This window comes from Trichomycterus rosablanca, chromosome 10 (genome assembly GCF_030014385.1).
Source record: "Trichomycterus rosablanca isolate fTriRos1 chromosome 10, fTriRos1.hap1, whole genome shotgun sequence".
In the NCBI taxonomy this organism is placed as follows: domain Eukaryota; kingdom Metazoa; phylum Chordata; class Actinopteri; order Siluriformes; family Trichomycteridae; genus Trichomycterus; species Trichomycterus rosablanca.
In genome coordinates, this window is record NC_085997.1 from 33,378,523 (window position 1) to 33,400,623 (window position 22,101).

The 22,101-nt window shown below is 42.0% G+C and overlaps 1 protein-coding gene across 2 annotated transcripts in view; it reads right to left on the minus strand.

Annotated features, from left to right (window-relative positions):
* Nucleotides 1-22,101, minus strand: part of svild (supervillin d) — a 123,430-nt gene that overhangs the window by 63,650 nt on the left and 37,679 nt on the right. For both annotated transcript variants that reach the window (XM_063003195.1, XM_063003194.1), the window contains exons 2-3: nt 12,496-12,950; nt 1,048-1,082 (exon numbers count right to left, since the gene is read on the minus strand). In XM_063003195.1, the coding sequence (XP_062859265.1) occupies nt 1,048-1,082; nt 12,496-12,815 (355 nt within the window). In that variant the 5' untranslated portion in view covers nt 12,816-12,950. The remainder of the gene's footprint in view (nt 1-1,047; nt 1,083-12,495; nt 12,951-22,101) is intronic.

The following is a 22,101-nucleotide window of genomic DNA, read 5'->3' on the forward strand; positions in this document are numbered from 1 at the left end:
ACTCACTGTCCATTTTATCAGCTCCACTTACCATATAGAAGCACTTTGTAGTTCTACAATTACTGACTGTAGTCCATCTGTTTCTCTACATACTTTTTTAGCCTGCTTTCACCCTGTTCTTCAATGGTCAGGACCCCCACAAGACCACCACAGAGCAGGTATTATTTAGGTGGTGGATCGTTCTCAGCACTGCAGTGACACTGACATGTGGTGGTGTGTTAGTGTGTGTTGTGCTGGTATGAGTGGATCAGACACAGCAGCACTGCTGGAGTTTTTAAATACTGTGTCCACTCACTGTCCACTCTATTAGACACTCCTACCTAGTTGGTCCACCTTGTAGATGTAAAGTCAGAGACGATCGCTCATCTATTGCTGCTGTTTGAGTCGGTCATCTTCTAGAACTTCATCAGTGGTCACAGGACGCTGCCCACGGTGCGCTGTCGGCTGGATATTTTTGATTGGTGGACTATTCTCAGTCCAGCAGTGACAGTGAGGTGTTTAAAAACTCCAGCAGCACTGCTGTGTCTGACCCACTCATACCAGCACAACACACACTAACACACCACCACCATGTCAGTGTCACTGCAGTGCTGAGAATGATCCACCACCCAAATAATACCTGCTCTGTGGTGGTCCTGTGGGGGTCCTGACCATTGAAGAACAGCATGAAAGGGGGCTAACAAAGCATGCAGAGAAACAGATGGACTACAGTCAGTAATTGTAGAACTACAAAGTGCTTCTATGTGGTAAGTGGAGCTGATAAAATGGACAGTGAGTGTAGAAACAAGGAGGTGGTTTTAATGTTATGGCTGATCGGTGTAAGGATGTGTGTGTTAGTCACGATCCTCCTCCGTCAGTGAGCTGTTTTTCTGAGTGAATGTTTCATTTCAGCTGTATGCCAAGACAGAATACCCCCCACCCCCTCACCCTACTAACCTAAAGAGAAAGGAATTTACTATAATGGACACAATGATGAGGCAGTAATGAGAATCACCCCACATCCTACAAAAAGAGCCTTTAGAAAGGACTCAAAGGAAAGACACTCACCCTTCACTGTCTTGACTTCCTCTGCGTCCAGCAAACTGTAAAAAAAGAAACAAACCAGTCAAGACATGACACATCACATGACACAATTTAGCAGAAATCTTTACCCCCTCTGTGTTCTCATAGTAGCGTAGACTGTAAGTCACTGTGTCAGAAAATCTGCTTGATTTCAGCGCATGATAAAGCATGTGTCACACACAGCAGGATCACATCTGCATCTACACGTGAATCGTCCGGGGATTTCTGAGATATTTCACACAGTTGACCAGTCTAGATGAGATCCCATTACATTAAGACCTCTTACATCAGTTTAAAGCAGGACTCTCAGAATCGAGACGTGCAGCAGAAACAGAACATGATGAAGAGCAGCTGCCTGCAGGACAATTAATACATACGGATGAAATAAACACACACAGAAGCGCTTAATCAGGAAGAGACGGAAATCCGATATCAAACACATCACTGACATCAGCGAGCTGGCGCGCCATACAGGGCTTTTCCAAAATTACAAAACGGGAAATTCAGCACGGGCACGAAACACGCCCAGCGCACCCACCTAAGGCTATGAAATGGCAAACGCACTGACGGCGACTGTAAACCGATTAAATATTGATACGTCAGAGTCCATTTCCCGAAAAAGTGCTAATGCTTAAGAGCTTCCCAAAGTCAGAAATTCTTCCTAGAACACAGTCAGTTACTGTAGGGTTGGGATTAGTGACATGTTGTGTGTAAACAGATGCAGGTGAGTGAGTGAAAGCAAAAGTACATCTACTGAGCAATACTCAATCCAAGCAATCCAAGTGTTTTTGCTCTAAATACCCCCTATGCCCAGTGTTTGCTAGGTGGCGACCACTCTCAGCACTGTCATGGCACTACAGTAATAAGTGTATCAGGAGCAGCAGCCACATGAACAACGATTGGCCTGTTGTTCAGATATTGGCGGGATTAAGCCGGATAGGGTCTCTCTCCCATGACTGGTACAATTACGACCTCTGCTGGCTGATTGATGGCGCCTGCACAGAGATGAGAAAAGAGTGCTCTCAGTGTGTGTCTCTCTGTACACAACGCTGAGCTGCACTGCACTCGTCAAAGTGTAGGTGATAAGATGCATACGGCTTGCTGCCCAAGTGTCGGAGGGGGCGTGGGTTAGCTTTGTTCTCCTCAATCAGAGCAGAGATCAGCATTGGTGACGAGGAAGCATGATGCAATCGGGCAATTGGACGCACTAAAAGAGAGAGAAAGGGAAGAAAATGCATAAACCAAAAATAAATAAAAAATAAAAAAAACAAAAATAATTATATATACAGTGTATCACAAAAGTGAGTACACCCCTCACATTTCTGCAAATATTTTATTATATCTTTTCATGGGACGACACTATAGACATGAAACTTGGATATAACTTAGAGTAGTCAGTGTACAACTTGTATAGCAGTGTAGATTTACTGTCTTCTGAAAATAACTCAACACACAGCCATTAATGTCTAAATAGCTGGCAACATAAGTGAGTACACCCCACAGTGAACATGTCCAAATTGTGCCTAAAGTGTCAATATTTTGTGTGACCACCATTATTATCACTGCCTTAACCCTCCTGGGCATGGAATTCACCAGAGCTGCACAGGTTGCTACTGGAATCCTCTTCCACTCCTCCATGATGACATCACGGAGCTGGTGGATGTTAGACACCTTGAACTCCTCCACCTTCCACTTGAGGATGCGCCACAGGTGCTCAGTTGGGTTTAGTCCATCACCTTTACCTTCAGCTTCCTCAGCAAGGCAGTTGTCATCTTGGAGGTTGTGTTTGGGGTCGTTATCCTGTTGGAAAACTGCCATGAGGCCCAGTTTTCGAAGGGAGGGGATCATGCTCTGTTTCAGAATGTCACAGTACATGTTGGAATTCATGTTTCCCTCAATGAACTGCAGCTCCCCAGTGCCAGCAACACTCATGCAGCCCAAGACCATGATGCTACCACCACCATGCTTGACTGTAGGCAAGATACAGTTGTCTTGGTACTTCTCACCAGGGCGCCGCCACACATGCTGGACACCATCTGAGCCAAACAAGTTTATCTTGGTCTCGTCAGACCACAGGGCATTCCAGTAATCCATGTTCTTGGACTGCTTGTTTTCAGCAAACTGTTTGCTGGCTTTCTTGTACGTCAGCTTCCTTCTGGGATGACGACCATGCAGACCGAGTTGATGCAGTGTGCGGTGTATGGTCTGAGCACTGACAGGCTGACCTCCCACGTCTTCAACCTCTGCAGCAATGCTGGCAGCACTCATGTGTCTATTTTTTAAAGCCAACCTCTAGATATGTCGCCGAACACGTGGACTCAACTTCTTTGGTCGACCCTGGCGAAGCCTCTTCCGAGTGGAACCTGTCCTGGAAAACCGCTGTATGACCTTGGCCACCATGCTGTAGCTCAGTTTCAGGGTGTTAGCAATCTTCTTATAGCCCAGGCCATCTTTGTGGAGAGCAACAATTCTATTTCTCACATCCTCAGAGAGTTCTTTGCCATGAGGTGCCATGTTGAATATCCAGTGGCCAGTATGAGAGAATTGTACCCAAAACACCAAATTTAACAGCCCTGCTCCCCATTTACACCTGGGACCTTGACACATGACACCAGGGAGGGACAACGACACATTTGGGCACAATTTGGACATGTTCACTGTGGGGTGTACTCACTTATGTTGCCAGCTATTTAGACATTAATGGCTGTGTGTTGAGTTATTTTCAGAAGACAGTAAATCTACACTGCTATACAAGCTGTACACTGACTACTCTAAGTTATATCCAAGTTTCATGTCTATAGTGTTGTCCCATGAAAAGATATAATGAAATATTTGCAGAAATGTGAGGGGTGTACTCACTTTCGTGATACACTGTATATATATATATATATTTTAAAAAAGCTTAGAAAAATCAATAAATGTACATTTTAGATAGGTGTACCTAATCAAAGCTGATTTACTGATTTACACAAATACAGTCGTACCTTGTAACTTACTTGACGTCCCCTAAACTCGAGAAATTTGTACCCTTAAACTCAACGTTTCCCTTAAACTCAAAGTGTGTGCTACTGCCAAGTGCCAAACAAAGGTATTTTTATATTGATTTTTAACTGTTTATCAATTGTATTTTAGTGTTGTTTAGATTATATTTGTGTTATTTTTAGTGTAGAAGTGTCAAAAACAACCCCATTATTTTACATTAGCAGTTCCACGGGACCATGGAACGCATTAACAGGTTTCCCATACTCAAGTCAAGTTTTAAGGTACCACTGTACAACAAAAACCAGTTGGACTTGGCAACTCTGGCTTCCTAACAAACCATAAGGAGGGTACAGGGACCTGTGGGACAAAGCCAATAACATACGTCAGTGCCAGAGAAGCATGTCAAGTCCAGCTGGTCACAACCTCCAAACGGCCAAACAAAGTCGGCCTCAAGATCAACTATTAGAAGACCAAGATCATGAAGACCACTGATGGCATCACCAAGATCATGCTAGACAGACATGACTTCACAAACATCAGCGACTTCAAAACTGGTTTGTGATCAAATCGTTTTTTATTTCTGTTTGGCATCAGTTTAACCACAGGAACCGAACGCCCACAGGCGATGATGACACTGCCAGTGTGAACACAGGGTAATGAGCGATCAGAGATTCAGGTGTTAAGAGGACAGCGAAAAAAAGGCTGGTCGGAACGTAGGGTTAGGTTGGTAGCTGTCTTGCAATAGGACGACTCAACAATTGAGTGAAAACTGGCAACAATTGCATCAAAGTTAAAGGCACAGGGGTAAAACCAATTATAATCAAATGAAGTTTTCTGAGAGATTTTAGGCACCTTAATCTGGCCTTCCTCCACTACAATGTACCCACACTCATTCAGGCTCCCATACATCCGAATGCCAGTATACGTAAGGCCAATCCTGCACCTTCATACTTTATGAAATGCTTTGACCCTCATGGCTCTCCATATCCAGTGGTGCATGTTGACTGTCAAAATGTAAAAAAATAAGTGCGAGCCTCTGGAGAGCGGTGACAGCACGTCTGACAGACCTCTACGCTAGAGAGAGGTCAAAGGTCAAAGCTGCATGCACCCTGGTCAGGAGACAGAGCAGGGCTAAGAGGAGCTAAGATCAAAAGGGCAAGGGGGGGGGGGGGGGGGGGAGTTAGGTGACCTGTAAATCAGTGCATGCAGTGAAAGTGCCAAAAGCACAGAGGTATTATGGGTATTTTTAAATTCATTGGTGGACCTGCAGCTGAAGTTATTTAGACATGCTCACTGGGTCTCCAGGGGAGGAATCAGGTGACAGAGTTATGTGTGGAGACTAATGTGATACCACACTAATTCACTTTCTTAACATTCGCTACAGCGCTGACGTCCTCGTGTTACGTCGCCATACGGTCACGGTGAGCATTAACTAAAAATCAGGTGGCGGCACAGAAATTATCTTATCAGCTAGGGTAAAAACATGATAAAATGACAAAATGATTCCAGTGCTGTGAAAATTTATATCTATAAATTATATCTTCTGGTATGAGTGGATCAGACAGTGCTGTTGGAGTTTTTAAATACCGTGTCCACTCACTGTCCACTCTATTAGACACTCCTACCTAGTTGGTCCACCTTGTAGATGTGAAGTCAGGGACAATCACTCATTTATTGCTGCTGTTTGAGTTGGTCATCTTCTAGACCTTCGTCAGCGGTCACATGACGCTGCCCACGGGGCACTGTTGGCTGGATATATTTTTGGTTGGTGGACTATTCTCAGTCCAGCAGCGCTACTGTGTCTTATCCATTCATACCAGCACAACACACACTAACACACCACCACCATGTCAGTGTCACTGCAATGCTGAGAATGATCCACCACCTAAATAATACCTGCTCTGTGGTGGTCCTGGGAGAGTCCTGACCACTGAAGAACAGCATGAAAAGGGGCTAACAAAGCATGCAGAGAAACAGATGGACTACAGTCAGTAATTGTAGAACTACAAAGTGCTTCTATAGGGTAAGTGGAGCTGATAAAATGAACATTAAGTGTAGAAATAAGGAGGTGGTTTTAATGTTATGGCTGATCGGTGTATATACTGTAAGTGTGAACAAAGTTACATATATGAGAAAACTGTGGCAATATCACCCACCCTTACACACACCGGGGCAAGCTGTAGCCTAGTGGTTAAGATACTGGACTAGTAATCAGAAGGTCGCTGGTTCAAGCCTCACAACTGCCAGGTTGCTGCTGTTGGGCCCTTGAGCAAGGCCCTTAACCCTCAATTGCTCAGACTGTATACTGTAACTGTAATGTAAGTCGCTTTGGATAAAGGCGTCTGCTAAATGCCGTAAATGTAAATGTAATTCCCAGTACCAGCATAAATAATAACAATAAAATCTATTTCTGAAACAACTATTCCATTTTTTCACCTTGTTTGTTATTGTTTGTAGACTCAAAAACCAGTTGAAACCAGTTTAAAAGTCACACTGATGTGGTGCTGCTTTTAGCTGAGGTTTTCTAGCAAACATCCATCATGTTACGTCACTTTCTTTTTTCTTTTGATTCTAACTTGTTTGGTGAGATGTGTGGCATGAAAAGGCTGCTGGATCTCATAGCGTGAGACACCGCTGTACACCATCAGTCATTCTCGACTGCTGAGCAGTTTTTCATGAACTTTAAGAGGTGTGATCACAAGCTGTGACCTTTGTTGTGTAAATACAGAGTAAACGACGAAATAAAGACCAGCTTAACAGAGCTGTTTTACACCAACACGTCAGATACACAAGCTGGATTTTTTGAGTCACTGTAACGTGCAAAGAAAAGATTTTAATATCACAAAAAACCAAACTTAAGCAAACTTACTACAAATGTGGCTTGTATGGAATAATATTATACACACATTCAGATCAGCCATAACACCGATCAGCCATAACATTAAAACCACCTCCTTGTTTCTACACTCACTGTCCATTTTATCAGCTCCACTTACCATATAGAAGCCCTCTGTAGTTCTACAATTACTGACTGTAGTCCATCTGTTTCTCTACATGCTTTGTTAGCCCCCTTTCATGCTGTTCTTCAATGGTCAGGACTCTCCCAGGACCACCACAGAGCAGGTATTATTTGGGTGGTGGGTCATTCTCAGCACTGCAGTGACACTGACATGGTGGTGGTGTGTTAGTGTATGCAATGTTGTGCTGGTATGAGTGGATCAGACACAGCAGCGCTGATGGACTGAGAATAGTCCACCAACCAAAAATATATCCAGTCAACAGCGCCCCGTGGGTAGCGTCCTGTGACCACTGATGAAGGTCTAGAAGATGACCAACTCAAACAGCAGCAATAGATGAGCGATCGTCTCTGACTTTACATCTACAAGGTGGACCAACTAGGTAAGAGTGTCTAATAGAGTGGACAGTGAGTGGACACGGTATTTGAAAAAACTCCAGCAGCGCTGCTGAATCTGATCCACTCATACAAGCACAACACACACTAACACACCACCACCATGTCAGTGTCACTGCAGTGCTGAGAATCCACCACATAAATAATACCTGCTCTGTGGTGGTCCTGTGGTGGTCCTGCCTATTGAAGAACAGGGTGGACTACAGTCAGTACTTGTAGAACTACAAAGTGCTTCTAGAGTTCGGTTTCAAAATTCAATTCACTGGTCACTCAATTCAAATGTGGAGGAAGAATAATGACTCTCAGATGAGGCCAAACAACAAGACCAGAGGTGCATCAATAACTAATCATTGGGCTTGATGTGACCAGCTCAACCTGTGTCTCTCAAGACCCCAAGATATGGAAAAACATCCTATAAATCATCAGCAAAAGCCCCCTCAGGGGTCCCAGTCAATACGTCTCCATGCTGAAGATCAGACCAGTGAGAAGTAACATGGCATGTTATTGATTCATCGACTGACTGCTGACAAACCAGTCATTGTTTGATTACCAGTGTTGGACAGAAGTGTCAATTAAATTCATTTCCAACCGCTAAAGCTTGATTTGAATTTAGAATGAAGCACTCACCCTCTCACCTTCACCCACCCTCAATGTGCATGTGCCAGTTCTGATTCCACATGCATTAAAATCACAAACGTGGAAGTGGTTTTGCATCAGCATGGAGCCTGACTGTATGCTAGTCTCTGCACATGTGAATCTATGTGTCACGTTTTGTTCACGGTCTGTTTTACCACCGCTTTATCATATTCGTGGTCACGGTGGGTACAATTCACCAAGCAAAAGGTAAGAAACACCCTGGACAGGTCACCAGGCAGACCCACATGCAATTTATAGTAGCACCAAAAAAACCTGACTGCATGTCTTTGAACATGCAAACTCCACAAAGTACTTAAGGCTGCTACACCTGGGAATCAAACACAGAACCTTCTTGCTGTGAGGAGACAGTGTGACCCACTGAGACACATAAATAACTATTTATGTGCACCACAAATGTAATCACTAGGGATGTGACGATGCACCACAAGACAGTTAATAACCGATTCAAAAATTCCACTATTTAAATCAGTTTGACATGTAAAATGAATCGATATTCACTTTAAACAGCAGAGAGCACTGACGCTATTCACCTCGCCTGGTTGGCGTCACTGGCGCTATATGCATGGTTGCCAGATTCAGGGTTTTTCAGCCAAATTGGGCTTAATTCAAGAATAAGGAAAGAGAAACTCAGAAATAAAAGGATTATTCATTATTCATTATTTAGATAAATAAAAGATAAGCACAAATACAGTATTTTATTTTATTTTTTAAGAGAAATAATAAAAGGAAACTAATACATAATTTGTCTTCAATTTCAGTTTAAAAAATCTGGAAAAAATCGTATCATGTACCAGTATCATGAATCGCATCGCATCGTGGGTATAGTGTATCGGTACATCCCTAGTAATCACTAAATAAAACCATTAAAAACAATGTAAACAATGTAAAATGTAAACCCTGACGTAAACGCGAGTTTCTTTTTGTTTGCTCGGCTTTGTGTTTTCAAACTACTGTTTTAAATCTGTCATTTTGGGATTAGACTGCACGTCTGATACTTTATTCTCTTAAATAATAACACAATAACAATAACAAATACAACATCCGGACGAGCAGGTTATTCACCTCATTACAGCTTGAGGAGGAAGCAACAGTGGAATAGAGTACCATGTGTTGTGCTTAGTTCACCTGCCTCGAGGGCACTTCAAGAACCTCGTCATGTAGATTTACACTTTAGAAGTGGAAAGGCAGTGGTAACTTAGCAGCTACAGTACTGGAATAGTAATCAGAATGTTGCTGGTTCAAGCCCCACTACCACCAAGTTGCTACTGTAGCTTATTGGTTGAGGTGCTTGACTTGTAGTAAGAAGGTTGCTGGTTCAAGTCCCATCACCTAGATGCCACAGTTGGGCCCCTGAGCAAGGCCCTTAGCCCTCAATTCAGTCATAATTGTAAGTCTGCAACAGGTCACAAATGCAGCAAACATAAACAAAACAAACAGAAGAGCCGCTAAGCCTGTGTTGTATCTGTGGTAATATCTAAGGATTATTATATATTTTTTATTATAATAATAATAATGTAATTATATTAAAATATTTTATTTATAATATTATTATAATTAAAAAACATATAAAAAATTATTATTAGAATAAAATTTTTTTATGTTTTTTTATTATTATTTGTATTACTTTTATTAAGGTCAGGGTTCTTGGTGGAGTTTATAACAGGGATGGTGGCTACTGGAAATGTTTTCATATAACAATAAATAAAATGTAGAAAAATAAATAAATGAGGTGCCCAGGTGGCACAGCGGGATATTCCGCTAGCACACCAGCACAGAGTTTCTGAACTCCTCGGTTCAAAACTCTATGTTGCTACCGGTCGGCTGGGCGGCATCTGGCAGGCATAATTAGCGGTGCCTGCAGCAGATACTAACTAATTGGCCACCGTATCTGCAGGGTGGGGGCTGGACTATGGGTGGGGGCTGGACTATGGGTGGGTGGGTGGTTGGGTGGGTGGGTGGGTCTTCATACGCTGTGTCAGAAGAGGAATCTGGTATCTCTCAGCAGCGGAAGACAAAATTGAGTGTGCTAAATCAGGAGAAAATGCATTAAAAAATAAAATAAATAAATAAAAATAAATAAATGAGACCTGATTTACTGTAGAGAAAGCGTGAGTATGACCTGCAGTGAGGACTTTACAGTCTATTGTTAAAAGTGCTAAACAAATAAAAGTGACCTGAATAGAACTGAATTTAGTGCAAGCTGTAAATATGACATATATGAGTAAAAATGTAAGACGTCACCTAACAGGCCGCTCTTTGTCTCTAAATGCGTTTAACTGATTAAGGAAACAGGACGGTGGATCAGTGACTGAACACAATACAGCGTTTGTACACATTCAGACTTGAGCAGTTCCCACTTACACAATCACCCCCCCCCCCCCCCCCCCCTCCCCGTCCTTAACAACAAGGTTGCTCAAAGGATCCGTCAGGACCCAGCAGGCCTTAAATTTGTCAATGTTTGCTGCTCCATTACTAAAAAAACGACCCCAAACAAGGAGTGAAATGAACCCTGGTCCCTGCCATGACCTCAGGGATCTCTGCCTTGACATACTGAGTGCTGCTGCTGCTTCTAACAGCAAAAACTAACCTGGAAAAGATGATGAATAAAGCCTGTTCTGGACTGACCGGTTCTATTCTATTTTGTTTTTACTGCCTTATTTAAGGACCCAGAGACCCCAGTGTTGTGTGGATAAAATAACCTTACACTGAGTTTCAAAAGTAACCAAATTAATTAAACAAATTAACCAGAGAGAGAGTTTTACTCCATATTCAGAGGTAAAGGAGCCGCTGTACATCTCTACCTTATTGTGTTCTTAATTTATTGTTTAGTTTTCTTTATCCCCCTGTAGCTGTGCAAAATGTTTGCGGTATCTGTCTGTCTGCTTGCCTGTCTGTCTGTGTATCTATCTATATCTATCTGTCTGTCTGTCCTTTATTGTTTTTCCCTATAGCTGTGCAATATATGTTTATGGTGTCTGTCTGTCTGTCTACCCTCTTTCTATGAGTCCGTCCATCCACCTGTCTGTCTGTCTGTCTATCTATCTGCCTGCCTACCTACTTGTCTGTCTGTCTGTCTATGTGTCTATCTATCTGTATGTATAACTATCTGTATATCTATTTGTATGTCTGTCTGTCTGTATAACTACCTGTATAACTATCTGTCTATCTATCTGTCTATCTATCTGTATGTCTGTCTGTATGTCTGTCTGTATATCTATCTGTATATCTATCTGTATATATATTTGTATATCTATCTGTATGTCTGTATATCTACCTGTATGTCTGTCTGTAGAACTATCTGTATATATATATATATATATATATATGTATATCTATCTGTATGTCTGTATATCTACCTGTATGTCTGTCTGTATGTCTGTCTGTATATCTATCTGTATATCTACCTGTATATCTATCTGTATATCTACCTGTATATCTACCTGTAAATCTATCTGTATGTCTGTCTGTATATCTATCTGTATATCTACCTGTATATCTATCTGTATATCTAACTGTATATCTACCTGTATATCTATCTGTATGTCTGTCTGTATATCTATCTGTTTGTCTGTCTGTATATCTATTTGTATATCTATCTGTATGTCTGTCTATATCTACCTGTATATCTATCTGTGTCTGTCTGTATATCTACCTGTATATCTATCTGTATGTCTGTCTGTCTGTATAACTACCTGTATAACTATCTGTATATCTATCTGTATATCTACCTGTATAACTATCTGTATGTATATCTATCTGTATGTCTGTCTGTATATCTACCTGTATATCTATCTGTATGTCTGTCTGTCTGTATAACTACCTGTATAACTATCTGTATATCTATCTGTATATCTATCTGTATGTCTGTCAGTATATCTATCTGTATGTCTGTCTGTATATATATCTGTATGTCTGTCAGTCTGTATAACTACCTGTATAACTATCTGTCTATCTATCCCTAATATCATATACCTGATAAACTACAGTGATGAGATGTATTAAACACGTGTCCATGCTGGATGTATTGCCGTGACTGTACAGCTTTCTCGTGTCACAGTGCCTACATACTGATAAGTTCCACCACCTTTCATCCTCCACCATCAGTGTTACAGGGAATCCAAACTGCTCCCATACGTGTGATTTAAACCATGCAAGAGGCTTTTTAGGCTGTTTATCAGCCATGACTGTCGCTCTGTTCGCGTGACACACAGTGATTTTGTGTGAATTTGTTTACTGTGACTCTAAATCCAGATTAAGTGAATTAGGCTCTTTAGTTGCTTAAATGTGAACCAGCTCCCCCACTAACACCAGTATTAGATCAGTGGAAAAAGGTGTTAGAATGATCTCAATAACAGTAAATTCAGACCTAATGCCCAACTCACCCGCGGCGAGCTCTGCTAGTTTCCTGTTTCCTTGTGAAATTGTTCTGCACATCCTTCTCTCCTTCCACGAAATGAGCTTCATCCGAGCAACCCTGTGCACTAACAGTCACATCCTTTTTCTTCTCTGAGCTGGAGGCCATGTCCGGAACATCTGCATTATCCCGATTATCCCGCTTCTCTCTCCTGGGGTACTTGGAGGTGACATCCTCTAGTTTGGCGTAGCGCTCAGCCAGCTCGCGCCGCCTTTCTGCTTTGTAGCGGGCGATACGCTCAGCTTTAGACTCCAGCGCGGAGCCCGCTAGAGTCTCCAGAGCATCCATGCTTTTTCGGGGTTCACTTACAGCTACAGATGCCTGCTTCAGAAATCAGTTTAGATATGTCCACGGGTCCAAAAACAGAAGAACGCTGGACGTCCAGGTTATTTCTCGACGACGTTCTTTGCTCAAAGCATCTCACTGTGGAAAGAGAAAACAACATTAGCAGAGTGCATGAAGTTTATTCAGTGTGACAGTTTCCTTTCCGACTGACTCATCTGCTCCCTAACTTAGGAAAATACATTTAATTTCTAAGCAAAACTCTTGGACACACAATTACGTGCAGTTGATTTAGGAAACCTACTTAGTACATGCTCAGTCAAATGAGTTCACTTATTCAGAGCAGTGACATGATCCAATGACACTCAATGAGAGAGAGAAACAAACAGAATGTCTTTATTTATCATAGATACATGTACACATTTACAGTATTAGTATTTTTTCTGCATATTCTAGCTCGTTTGGAAGCTGGGGTCAGAGCGCAGGGTCAGCCATTGTACAGCCCCCCTGTATCAGAGAGATATAAGGGACTTGCTCAAGGGTCCAACACTGCCAAGGGGATGGCAAACATAGATTTACAGGTGGGGTGTCACGCCACCTCTGGGACAATTTGCTTTTCCAGCCATCACCTTACTAAGTACATCCATGCTTCCAGAAGATGATTATAGGCTGGCACAGACCCCCTTTGTTGTACTGGTCCACAGCAAAGTCATAGCACGTATGGAGGAAAGAACACACTATACTCGAGCATTCCTCCGCCACCTGTGCCCTATGTAGCCTCCCTTCCTCAGACACGACACACTGGGATCTTAGAGCACCTAGTCAGGCCGGTCGCACCCCTGAGACTTAAACTGGGGTCTCAGCAGTGATCACTAAGCCACACAAAGGCCTCTAAAGGAACTATGTTAACATCAACCTATTCAACTGTTGTTTTTAATCTAAAGCTTCACCCTAGCTGGTTGGTATCTAACAGAGAGTATTTTATTCTATTACCACCACAATAATAATAATAATAATAATAATGTGGCTTTACTTATTTTAAAGCTAAACAGAAGCACATTTCTTTGTTACAAAATGCAGAAAGTGCTGAATTCTGCTGTGAAGCAATCAGGCTCTTTGTTGTACTTATTCACAGCAAACCCCTACGTAGATTCATAGCATGCATGGAGGAACACACTACACTCGAGAATTCCTCCGCCACTTGTGCCCTATGCAGCCTCCCTCTTTCAGACACGACACACTGGGTTCTCAGAGCACCTAGTCAGGCCGGTCCCGTCCCTGAGACTCACACTGGGGTCTCAGTAGTGATCACTAAGCCACACAAAGGCCTCTACACAATCTATGATAACATTACATTTCACGCTATTTACATTACACAGTATTTATGGTTCTGTCTATAGTCAGACCATCCACAGAACCACTATAGATCATCACCACACAGGTTTTATGTAAGATCAGAGTCGTTCATTCACTGTCGGTGCTACTGCCAGTATCTGTACCTGCATGTTTTCTTCTATCCTGCCCCCATCTGTAGCCTGCTATGAGCACAGGCTTGTTCTAACATCTGTATTACAGTAAATGTCTTTCTTTAAAGTAATCAGGGCATGTCGCAGCATGAGCGCTTGTGTGTGTGTGTTTGTGTGTGTGCTACAGTATGATAAAGCCTGTGATAAAGTGTGCTTGCTGTGTGTGTAGAAGGAGTGTTTGTGTTATTGGAGGTCTGAGAGGGGGAGCTGGCTCTGCCCTGCTGGGTCCCTGCTGTGGGGAGCGAGGGCTAATAGAGCACATCTGGGAGCTGGCATTTGTTAGTTTGCACAGCAGGAGACCTGAGAGAAGAGAGAGGGACAGGGAGAGGGACTGAAGAAGAATGTGGAGGAAAAATTGTGGAAAGACGTCCTGATAAAAACGGCAAATAAGTCATACGAATGTGGACAAGAGTCTGGAAGCAGCACGTGATTCGATACGATCCCAGAGTGTTCATAAAGCATTCATATAAGAATTCTCTGTGCATCATAGAGCACTTGGATTCTCTACATGATGAATTGTTCTTCATTGTGAGACTAGTTGTTGCATTTAATCTAAAGCTTCAACCTAGCTATTTAGTTTCTTCTTATTTTATTACTATAATAATAAGAAGAATAATGTGGCTTTTCTTATTTTAAATCTGAACAGTGCAGAAAGTGCTGAATTCGGATTCACCCTCACCCTCACCCACCCTCGGTGCTCATACGCCGGATGTGGTTACAGATATAGGGTGTGTTCGAAAACCTAGTGAGCTGCCTTGCTGCCTTACTGTCTACATAGGCAGCTGCCTCAGTAGAGAGGATTCTAACAAGTCATCGACTCATAAGGCAGCTTATTCGAACGGACTATGTAGACAGCGATAACATCGGGTTTCGCTTACTAAGCTAACACACTTAGCATCATGCCATTCAAACCAATAGGATGAGGTGGCACAACGCGCTAGCATATCAACTAACATCTCCCTCCGTGTACCGAAAATGGTTAAACTGTCCCTGGCAAGCCCGAATTAGCGAATAAATACACTTGTGCACATTTATACTAATACACTTGTGCACGTTTATACAAATACACTTGAGCACGGTAATTTACATTTGAAAATAACTCCGTTCGTTTCTCCGCACCGTCTGCCACGTTTTTTTTTTTTTTTCTGTGAGAAAAGTTGTGCCGCAATGAACGCTGGGATTGCCTTGGACGCTAAGGACGCTTCTGATGCTCGTTCTTGAGTCAAAATAACATTGAAATTTTAAAGATACCTTAGTAGGGAACATATTAAGGCATCTAGGATTTTGAACAGCCTCCTTCTCAGGAGCGCGCGGAGGATGACGTAAAATGTAGAGAAATCACTAGAGCTGTGTCCGAATTCGCATACTTCCATACTCAATAGTACGCGAAAACAGTACTCAAGTGCGGTTAGTATGTCCGAATACATAGTATACACAAAGAGGTACGCGAGAAGTACCCAGATGACCTACTTCTTGGGCAGCCATGTTTGAGTATGCAAACGATGCACACTTTCGGTCCGCTAATGTATCCCATAATTCAACTGGAGCTGCGTAGGCGTTCGAAGCAGAAGAAGAAACAAGAAAGATAGTGAAAAACGGAGAGTCCTCTGTTAACAAGTGTAAGTAAGATAAACAAAATAAAAATATTATTGGGTACAACCCTAAATAACGTTATGATTAGAGCAAAAAGACGATAAATATCCAAAATGTTGGCTTGTAATGAGCACGCGTTCTGTAACTATGGTGATATTACGTCCTCACGTCATCACTTGACATTGGTAAGATGGCGGATGTAGTACGTAGGGGTGTTGCGTGCATACTGCACACTTCTGTACTGAAAGCGCGTACTTCTTTACCGGCCGAGCGGTGCGTACTTCCTCGAATCTAGTACGTACTCTGTAAGTATGCGATTTCACATGCAGCTTAGGTTTTCAAACACACTCATAGAGTAGTGCAGCACTAATTTAAACAGAAGAACGTTTTGTGCATTTGTTATCAGCATGGAGTCAGACTATGGGTGTGTTCCAAAACCTAGTGCACTCTCTACATAGACGCATTTTACGTCATCCTACGCACGCTCCCGAGAAGGAGGCTGTTCGAAATCCTAGATGCCTTAATATGGTCCCTACTAAGGTGTCTTAAAATGTCAATGTTATTTTGACTCAAGAACGAGTGAGCATCCGATGCTGCCTTAGCGGCCAAGGCAATCCCAGCATTCAGTGCGGCACGACTTTTCTTACAAAAAAAGATAACAAACATGGCGGACAATGCAGGGCAAAAACGGACTTATTTTTAAATGTAAATAAATTATTATTGATTTTTAATTTGTATAAACGTGCACAAGTGTATTTATTTGCAATGTCGGGCTCGTCAGGGACAGTTTAACCGTTTTCAGTACACGGAGGGAGACGTTAGTTGACATGCTAGCGCGCTGTGCCACCTCATCCCATTGCTTTAAATGGCATGATGCTAACTGTGTTAGCTTAGTAAGCGAAACCCGATGTAATCACAGTCTAAGTAGTGCATTCGAATAACCTGACTTATAAGTCAATGACTTATTAGAAGCCTCTCTACTGAGGCAGCAGCCTATGTAGACAGTAAGACAGCAAGGCAGCTCACTAGGTTTTCGAACAGACCCGAAGTGTTAAACGCTGTATGAGGATCTGTGTTTTTTATGCATTTTCTCCCCATTTTCCTCCCGATTTAGCGCATGCAATTTTGTCTTCCGCTGCTGAGGGATACCCGATTGCATCCGAGGAGAGTACGTCGCTGTACACGCCTCTTCCGACACATGCACAGCCCTCCTCTTCTCGCCCCTGCTTTCTGCACAGGCGTCTCGTCTGCCAATCAGGGTCCTTACACAGCGTATGAAGCCCCACCCACCCACCGTGGCCAATTAGTATCTGCTGCAGGCACTGCCAATTATGCCCGCATGTCGAGTTTTGTACCGAGGAGGGAGTTCAGAATCTCGGCACTGGTGTGCTAGCGGAATATCCTGCTGCACCACCTTGGCACAGGCTGGTTATTTTTTAACTGAATTTTTTGTTTACAAAATAAGGTTCGAGTTCTTGTGTGCTAGCGTGTTTTATCGCTGTCACACTCGCCTGTTAAACTGCTTTCTTTAAGCTAAGAAGCAGCGCTCATTGTGAATACTGTGCATAAACTTCCAGTTAATGAAAAGTGCAAAATCACCATCACATAAAGCAACACAAGACTGGTTATCATTTCTGACAGGTAACAATTCTCCCAGCCCAGTGTGGAAAAACACAAAAATGCCCACAGCCCACAAAGGACAAAATGGATAGAACAGGGATAGAGCAGAACTGAAACTGGTCATCACAATATGACAGGCTGATCTGGTCATCTCAGAAAGAGAGGAAAGATGAGGAACCCTCAAAGTAAGTGGGGGACGGCAATGCACAAGCACCCCAACCTCACCCAACCTCAACATTTCCAGTGAAGAAAAAGTGCAAAATCACGTCACATAAAGCAACACAAGACTGGTTATCGTTTCTGGCAGGTAACATTTCTCCTAGCCAGACTGAAACCTCGCTCAGAAGGAGCCCTGGATGCCGGTACACAGAGTCGGAGTGTCGCTTGTATTTTCCTCCTGTTGTTTCACACATTGCTCCTATTTCACTGCGTGTTTGTGTCAAAAGTGCTGGAACGAATGTTGTACTTCTACTTTATGTTGCAACTTTACATGAATTTGTTAAATTCTGTACCAGCTCTATACCACTGATGTGATATTTCCATTTATTGGGGTACGAGCTCGTTCCTCTGAGAAGCGCTTACGGCATCTACCTTGATGTGTTTTTTTCCCCTCCATGGGCGAATGGGGTCAGCGCAAAGGTCCGTGGCAGCCGGCGCCTCCTGAGTTACGATGTGTTTTCCTACATACTGCTTGAAAATTTAAATTGCATTCATGGATACTCCAGTTGCTGTACGGCTCAGTTTATTGAATTTTGAGGTTTTCGATTTTTAAGAAAATTACTTCTGTTGGGCGGCACAGTGGTGCAGTGGGTAGAGCTGTCACTTCACAGTAAGAAGGTCCTGGGTTTTATTTCCAAGGTCCTTGCTGTGTGGAGTTTGCGTGTTCTCCCTGTGTCCACATGGTTTTCATCCAGAAGCGCTGGCTTCCTTCCACAAGATGTGCAGTCAGGTTAATTAAAGCTACTAGAAATTGCCCTAAGTGAATCATTCTCAGCACTGCAGTTATAATGACATGGTGGTGGTGTGTTAGTGTGTGTTGTGCTGGTGTGAGTAGATAAGACACAGCAGCGCTGCTGGAGTTTTTAAACACCGTGTCCACTCACTGTCCACTCTATTAGACACTCCGACCTAGTTGGTCCACCTTGTAGATGTAAAGTCAGAAATGATCGCTCATCTATTGCTGCTATTTGATTTGGTCATCTTCTAGACCTTCATCAGTGGTCACAGGATGCTGTCCACACTTGGCTGGATATTTTTAGTTGGTGGACTATTCTCAGTGTCATGCTGTCTCTGATCCACTCATACCAGCACAACACACACTAACACACCACCACCATGTCAGTGTCACTGCAGGGCTGAGAATGATCCACCACCTAAATAATACCTGCTCTGTAGTGGACCTGACCATTGAAGAACAGCATGAAAGAGGGCTAACAAAGCATGCAAAGAAACAGATGGACTACAGTCAGTAATTGTAGAACTACAAAGTGCTTCTACATGGTAAGTGGAGCTGATAAAATGGACAGTGAGTGTAGAAACAAGGAGGTGGCCCTGCAGGTTAAAACCTCATATGTAATTCATGCAACAATTATCACAACGATTGTGACTGTTGTTAATAAGCCAGTTTAATCCAACTCAGGTTCAGTGTCTTTAGCTTAAGTAGTTGTACCAGCACACACTGCTCCTCAACACAACCCGAACTGCTAACTGGCTAAATGCCGATCGCAATTAAGGACAATCTGCAGCCTGTATCAGCCCCCAATTAAGGCTAATTGGTTCTAATCTAATCTAATCTCTTGTATTGCAATTGGATTAATAATTAGAGAACAGGGAAGCAGCACAGCTCAGCCTCAGACATGCTCCTCCAAAAATTGATTGCAATAATTTCCATCGGGGGTGGACGGGTCATCAACCTCACATAAGATTATGCCGATTATAAATTTATATCCACATGCTGGAGGATTAAAAACAGCACATTTAAAAATGAGAAAAGAAAAGAAGAAAAAATAAAAGAGGAACGTTTGTGCACATGAATGACGTAGATGTGAAAGTGGATCAGGAGAAACGCTGATGACCTCAGTCTCCAAAAAGCACTTGGAAGGGTTGCAAATGCAAGACTGGCACACAAATCTCCTGCATCAGCTCTGATAATAGGATGATTATTATAATAGCCTACAACCAATCAGCCAAAATAATAAAAAACAGCAGGTTAGAGAGAGAGCACCACCCCTGGAAACCCTGCAGAAATGGCTCCAAAGAGCAACCACAAATAAATGTTTACATTTCTTCGTTTTATTGTTTATCTGATGTAATTATCTTAAACATGAGGCACTCTCCAACACAAAACAAAAGGTTTCATACAGCTACACTGATCTATTTCAACAAAAGGATGAATAACTGGTAAATAAAATAATGTATGAATGTGCATTTTAATCACTATAATTGTCACAAATAAAGCCTCTTGGGAGCTCATGTTTATGTGCCACACCCCTCTATCAAGGAGCACATGTTGGAGGCGGTCTTGTTTTTGGTTTCTTCGTAATGATTGATCAATGAAGCTAATGATCCACAGCTGCTCCTTGTTTTAGGTATTATGCTCAGGGCATTAAAGGAAGCAGCTGTGGATTGGTCAGCGGAGGCTATTTTGACTTTATTTTTTTGACTTTATCTATTTTGACCTGTAATTTTCAGGGAGTTTTTCCTTGCCACAGTCGCCCTCGGCTTGCTCAACAGGGGTTTTTGTATCTGTTGGTCCTGGATTTTGTAAAGTTGCTTTGAGACAATGTCTATTGTAAAAAGCGCTATATAAATAAAGTTGACTTGACTTGACTTGACTTTATCATGCTTTTGGATAGATCTTTGGTTTTTCATGCTTATGTCGTGGTTTGGTTGTCATGTCATGATTTTGCTAGTTTGCAAGTCTTGATGTAGTCTAGTTCATGTTCATAGTGTTCATGTTTAGTGTTAGCATTGTTCATGTGTGTTTAGCAGTTAGTGTAGCATTTAGTTTAGATTTAGCATTGCTCGTGTGTTTAGATTAGCATTAGCGGTTAGCTTAGCTTTAGCATAGATCATGTGTTCGTATGTTTTGTCTTTCTTTTGTAACCTTGTCCTGTCTTGTTATTACTAAACGTTGCGAAACATCTGTGTGTGTGTGTCCGCCCTGCCTCTTGTCACATCTAGCCCATTCGTTACAATAATATCTAGTTTCATTTGTTTCTATCTTAAAAATAAAACCTCTGTTAATTTTACTCTCGTAAAAATACTAAATTATATTCCTTTGTTAATGAATATGCAAATGACCTCATGTTCTATATTCTATCCCATAATTCTATAAGTAAACATTAGTATTATAAGTAACTATTAGGGAGATAATGGCTCGATTTCAAGTTCAATTCCAAGGCAAAGTGGAGTTTGCATGTTCTCCCCGTGTCTGCGTGGGTTTCCTCCGGGAGCTCCGGTTTCCTCCCACAGTCCAAAGACGTGTAAGTGAAGTTGTGACAGTGTTTGACATTGAACGTGAACTGATAATAATAATGGGTAACCTGTATTTACCTGTCCTGTCATGAAAGGAACCAAAGTGTAAAATATCACCTTAACATCCTAATAAATAAACTAAATACTATTATTAATTATTAATAGCCTGACTTGCTATGTAGTGTGCAACATGTAATCAGCGATTATTAATAAACTATTCACAACATTAAATCAAATCTGTGAGATTATGTATGTAACATTTAGCAGCGTGAGAGTCGCAGTCAATGTTAGCGAGCTGAAAAAAACCAACGGCAGTTTGCTAATTCAGAATTGTTTACATCAAAAGTACAAACAAGTCCAATTTTGGTAATAGAGCGTGAACTTGCATCAATTCACTGATTTACTCAATAAAACCCAAACATAAAATCGTTTGTGTATATGTAACGAGCATGTGGCGAGCAGACCAGCGACTCAGACTCGGTTTGTTTAAATCTGTGATTACAAATGTGTCTTTTATTTATTAACATTGCCTTGAGGATGACATGTCCCATCTCGCCCAGTCAATCTTTGCAGGAATCACTAATAAGTGTTTGTTTTTAATGGAATATTAATCCTTGAGCACTTCATTTTACAGAAAAACTAACACTGTATAATAAAAATCAGACATTTATTTTTAACTATTCATCTCAAAAGTGAAAAACAACCAGATATTTGATCTCAACTTAAAAATCTCAATGGTGATTGTCATTCCAAAGACAAAATGAATTCTTACTTTTTGACGCCCCTTATTCCAGTACATTTACATTTTCAGCATTTAGCAGACGCTTTTATCCAAAGCGACTTACACAATGAGCAATTGAGGGTTAAGGGCCTTGCTCAGGGACCCAACAGTGGCAACTTGGTGGTGGCGGGGCTTGAGCCGGCAACCTTCTGTTTACTAGTCCAGTACCTTAACCACTGAGCTATCACTGCCCAGTACAATGACTCTTCTTTACTAGACAGTGTTTAATTGTTAGGTCGTGGATAAAACTTTAAAAAATATCAGTTACACGTCTCAGCCGGTCATGAATGTGTCA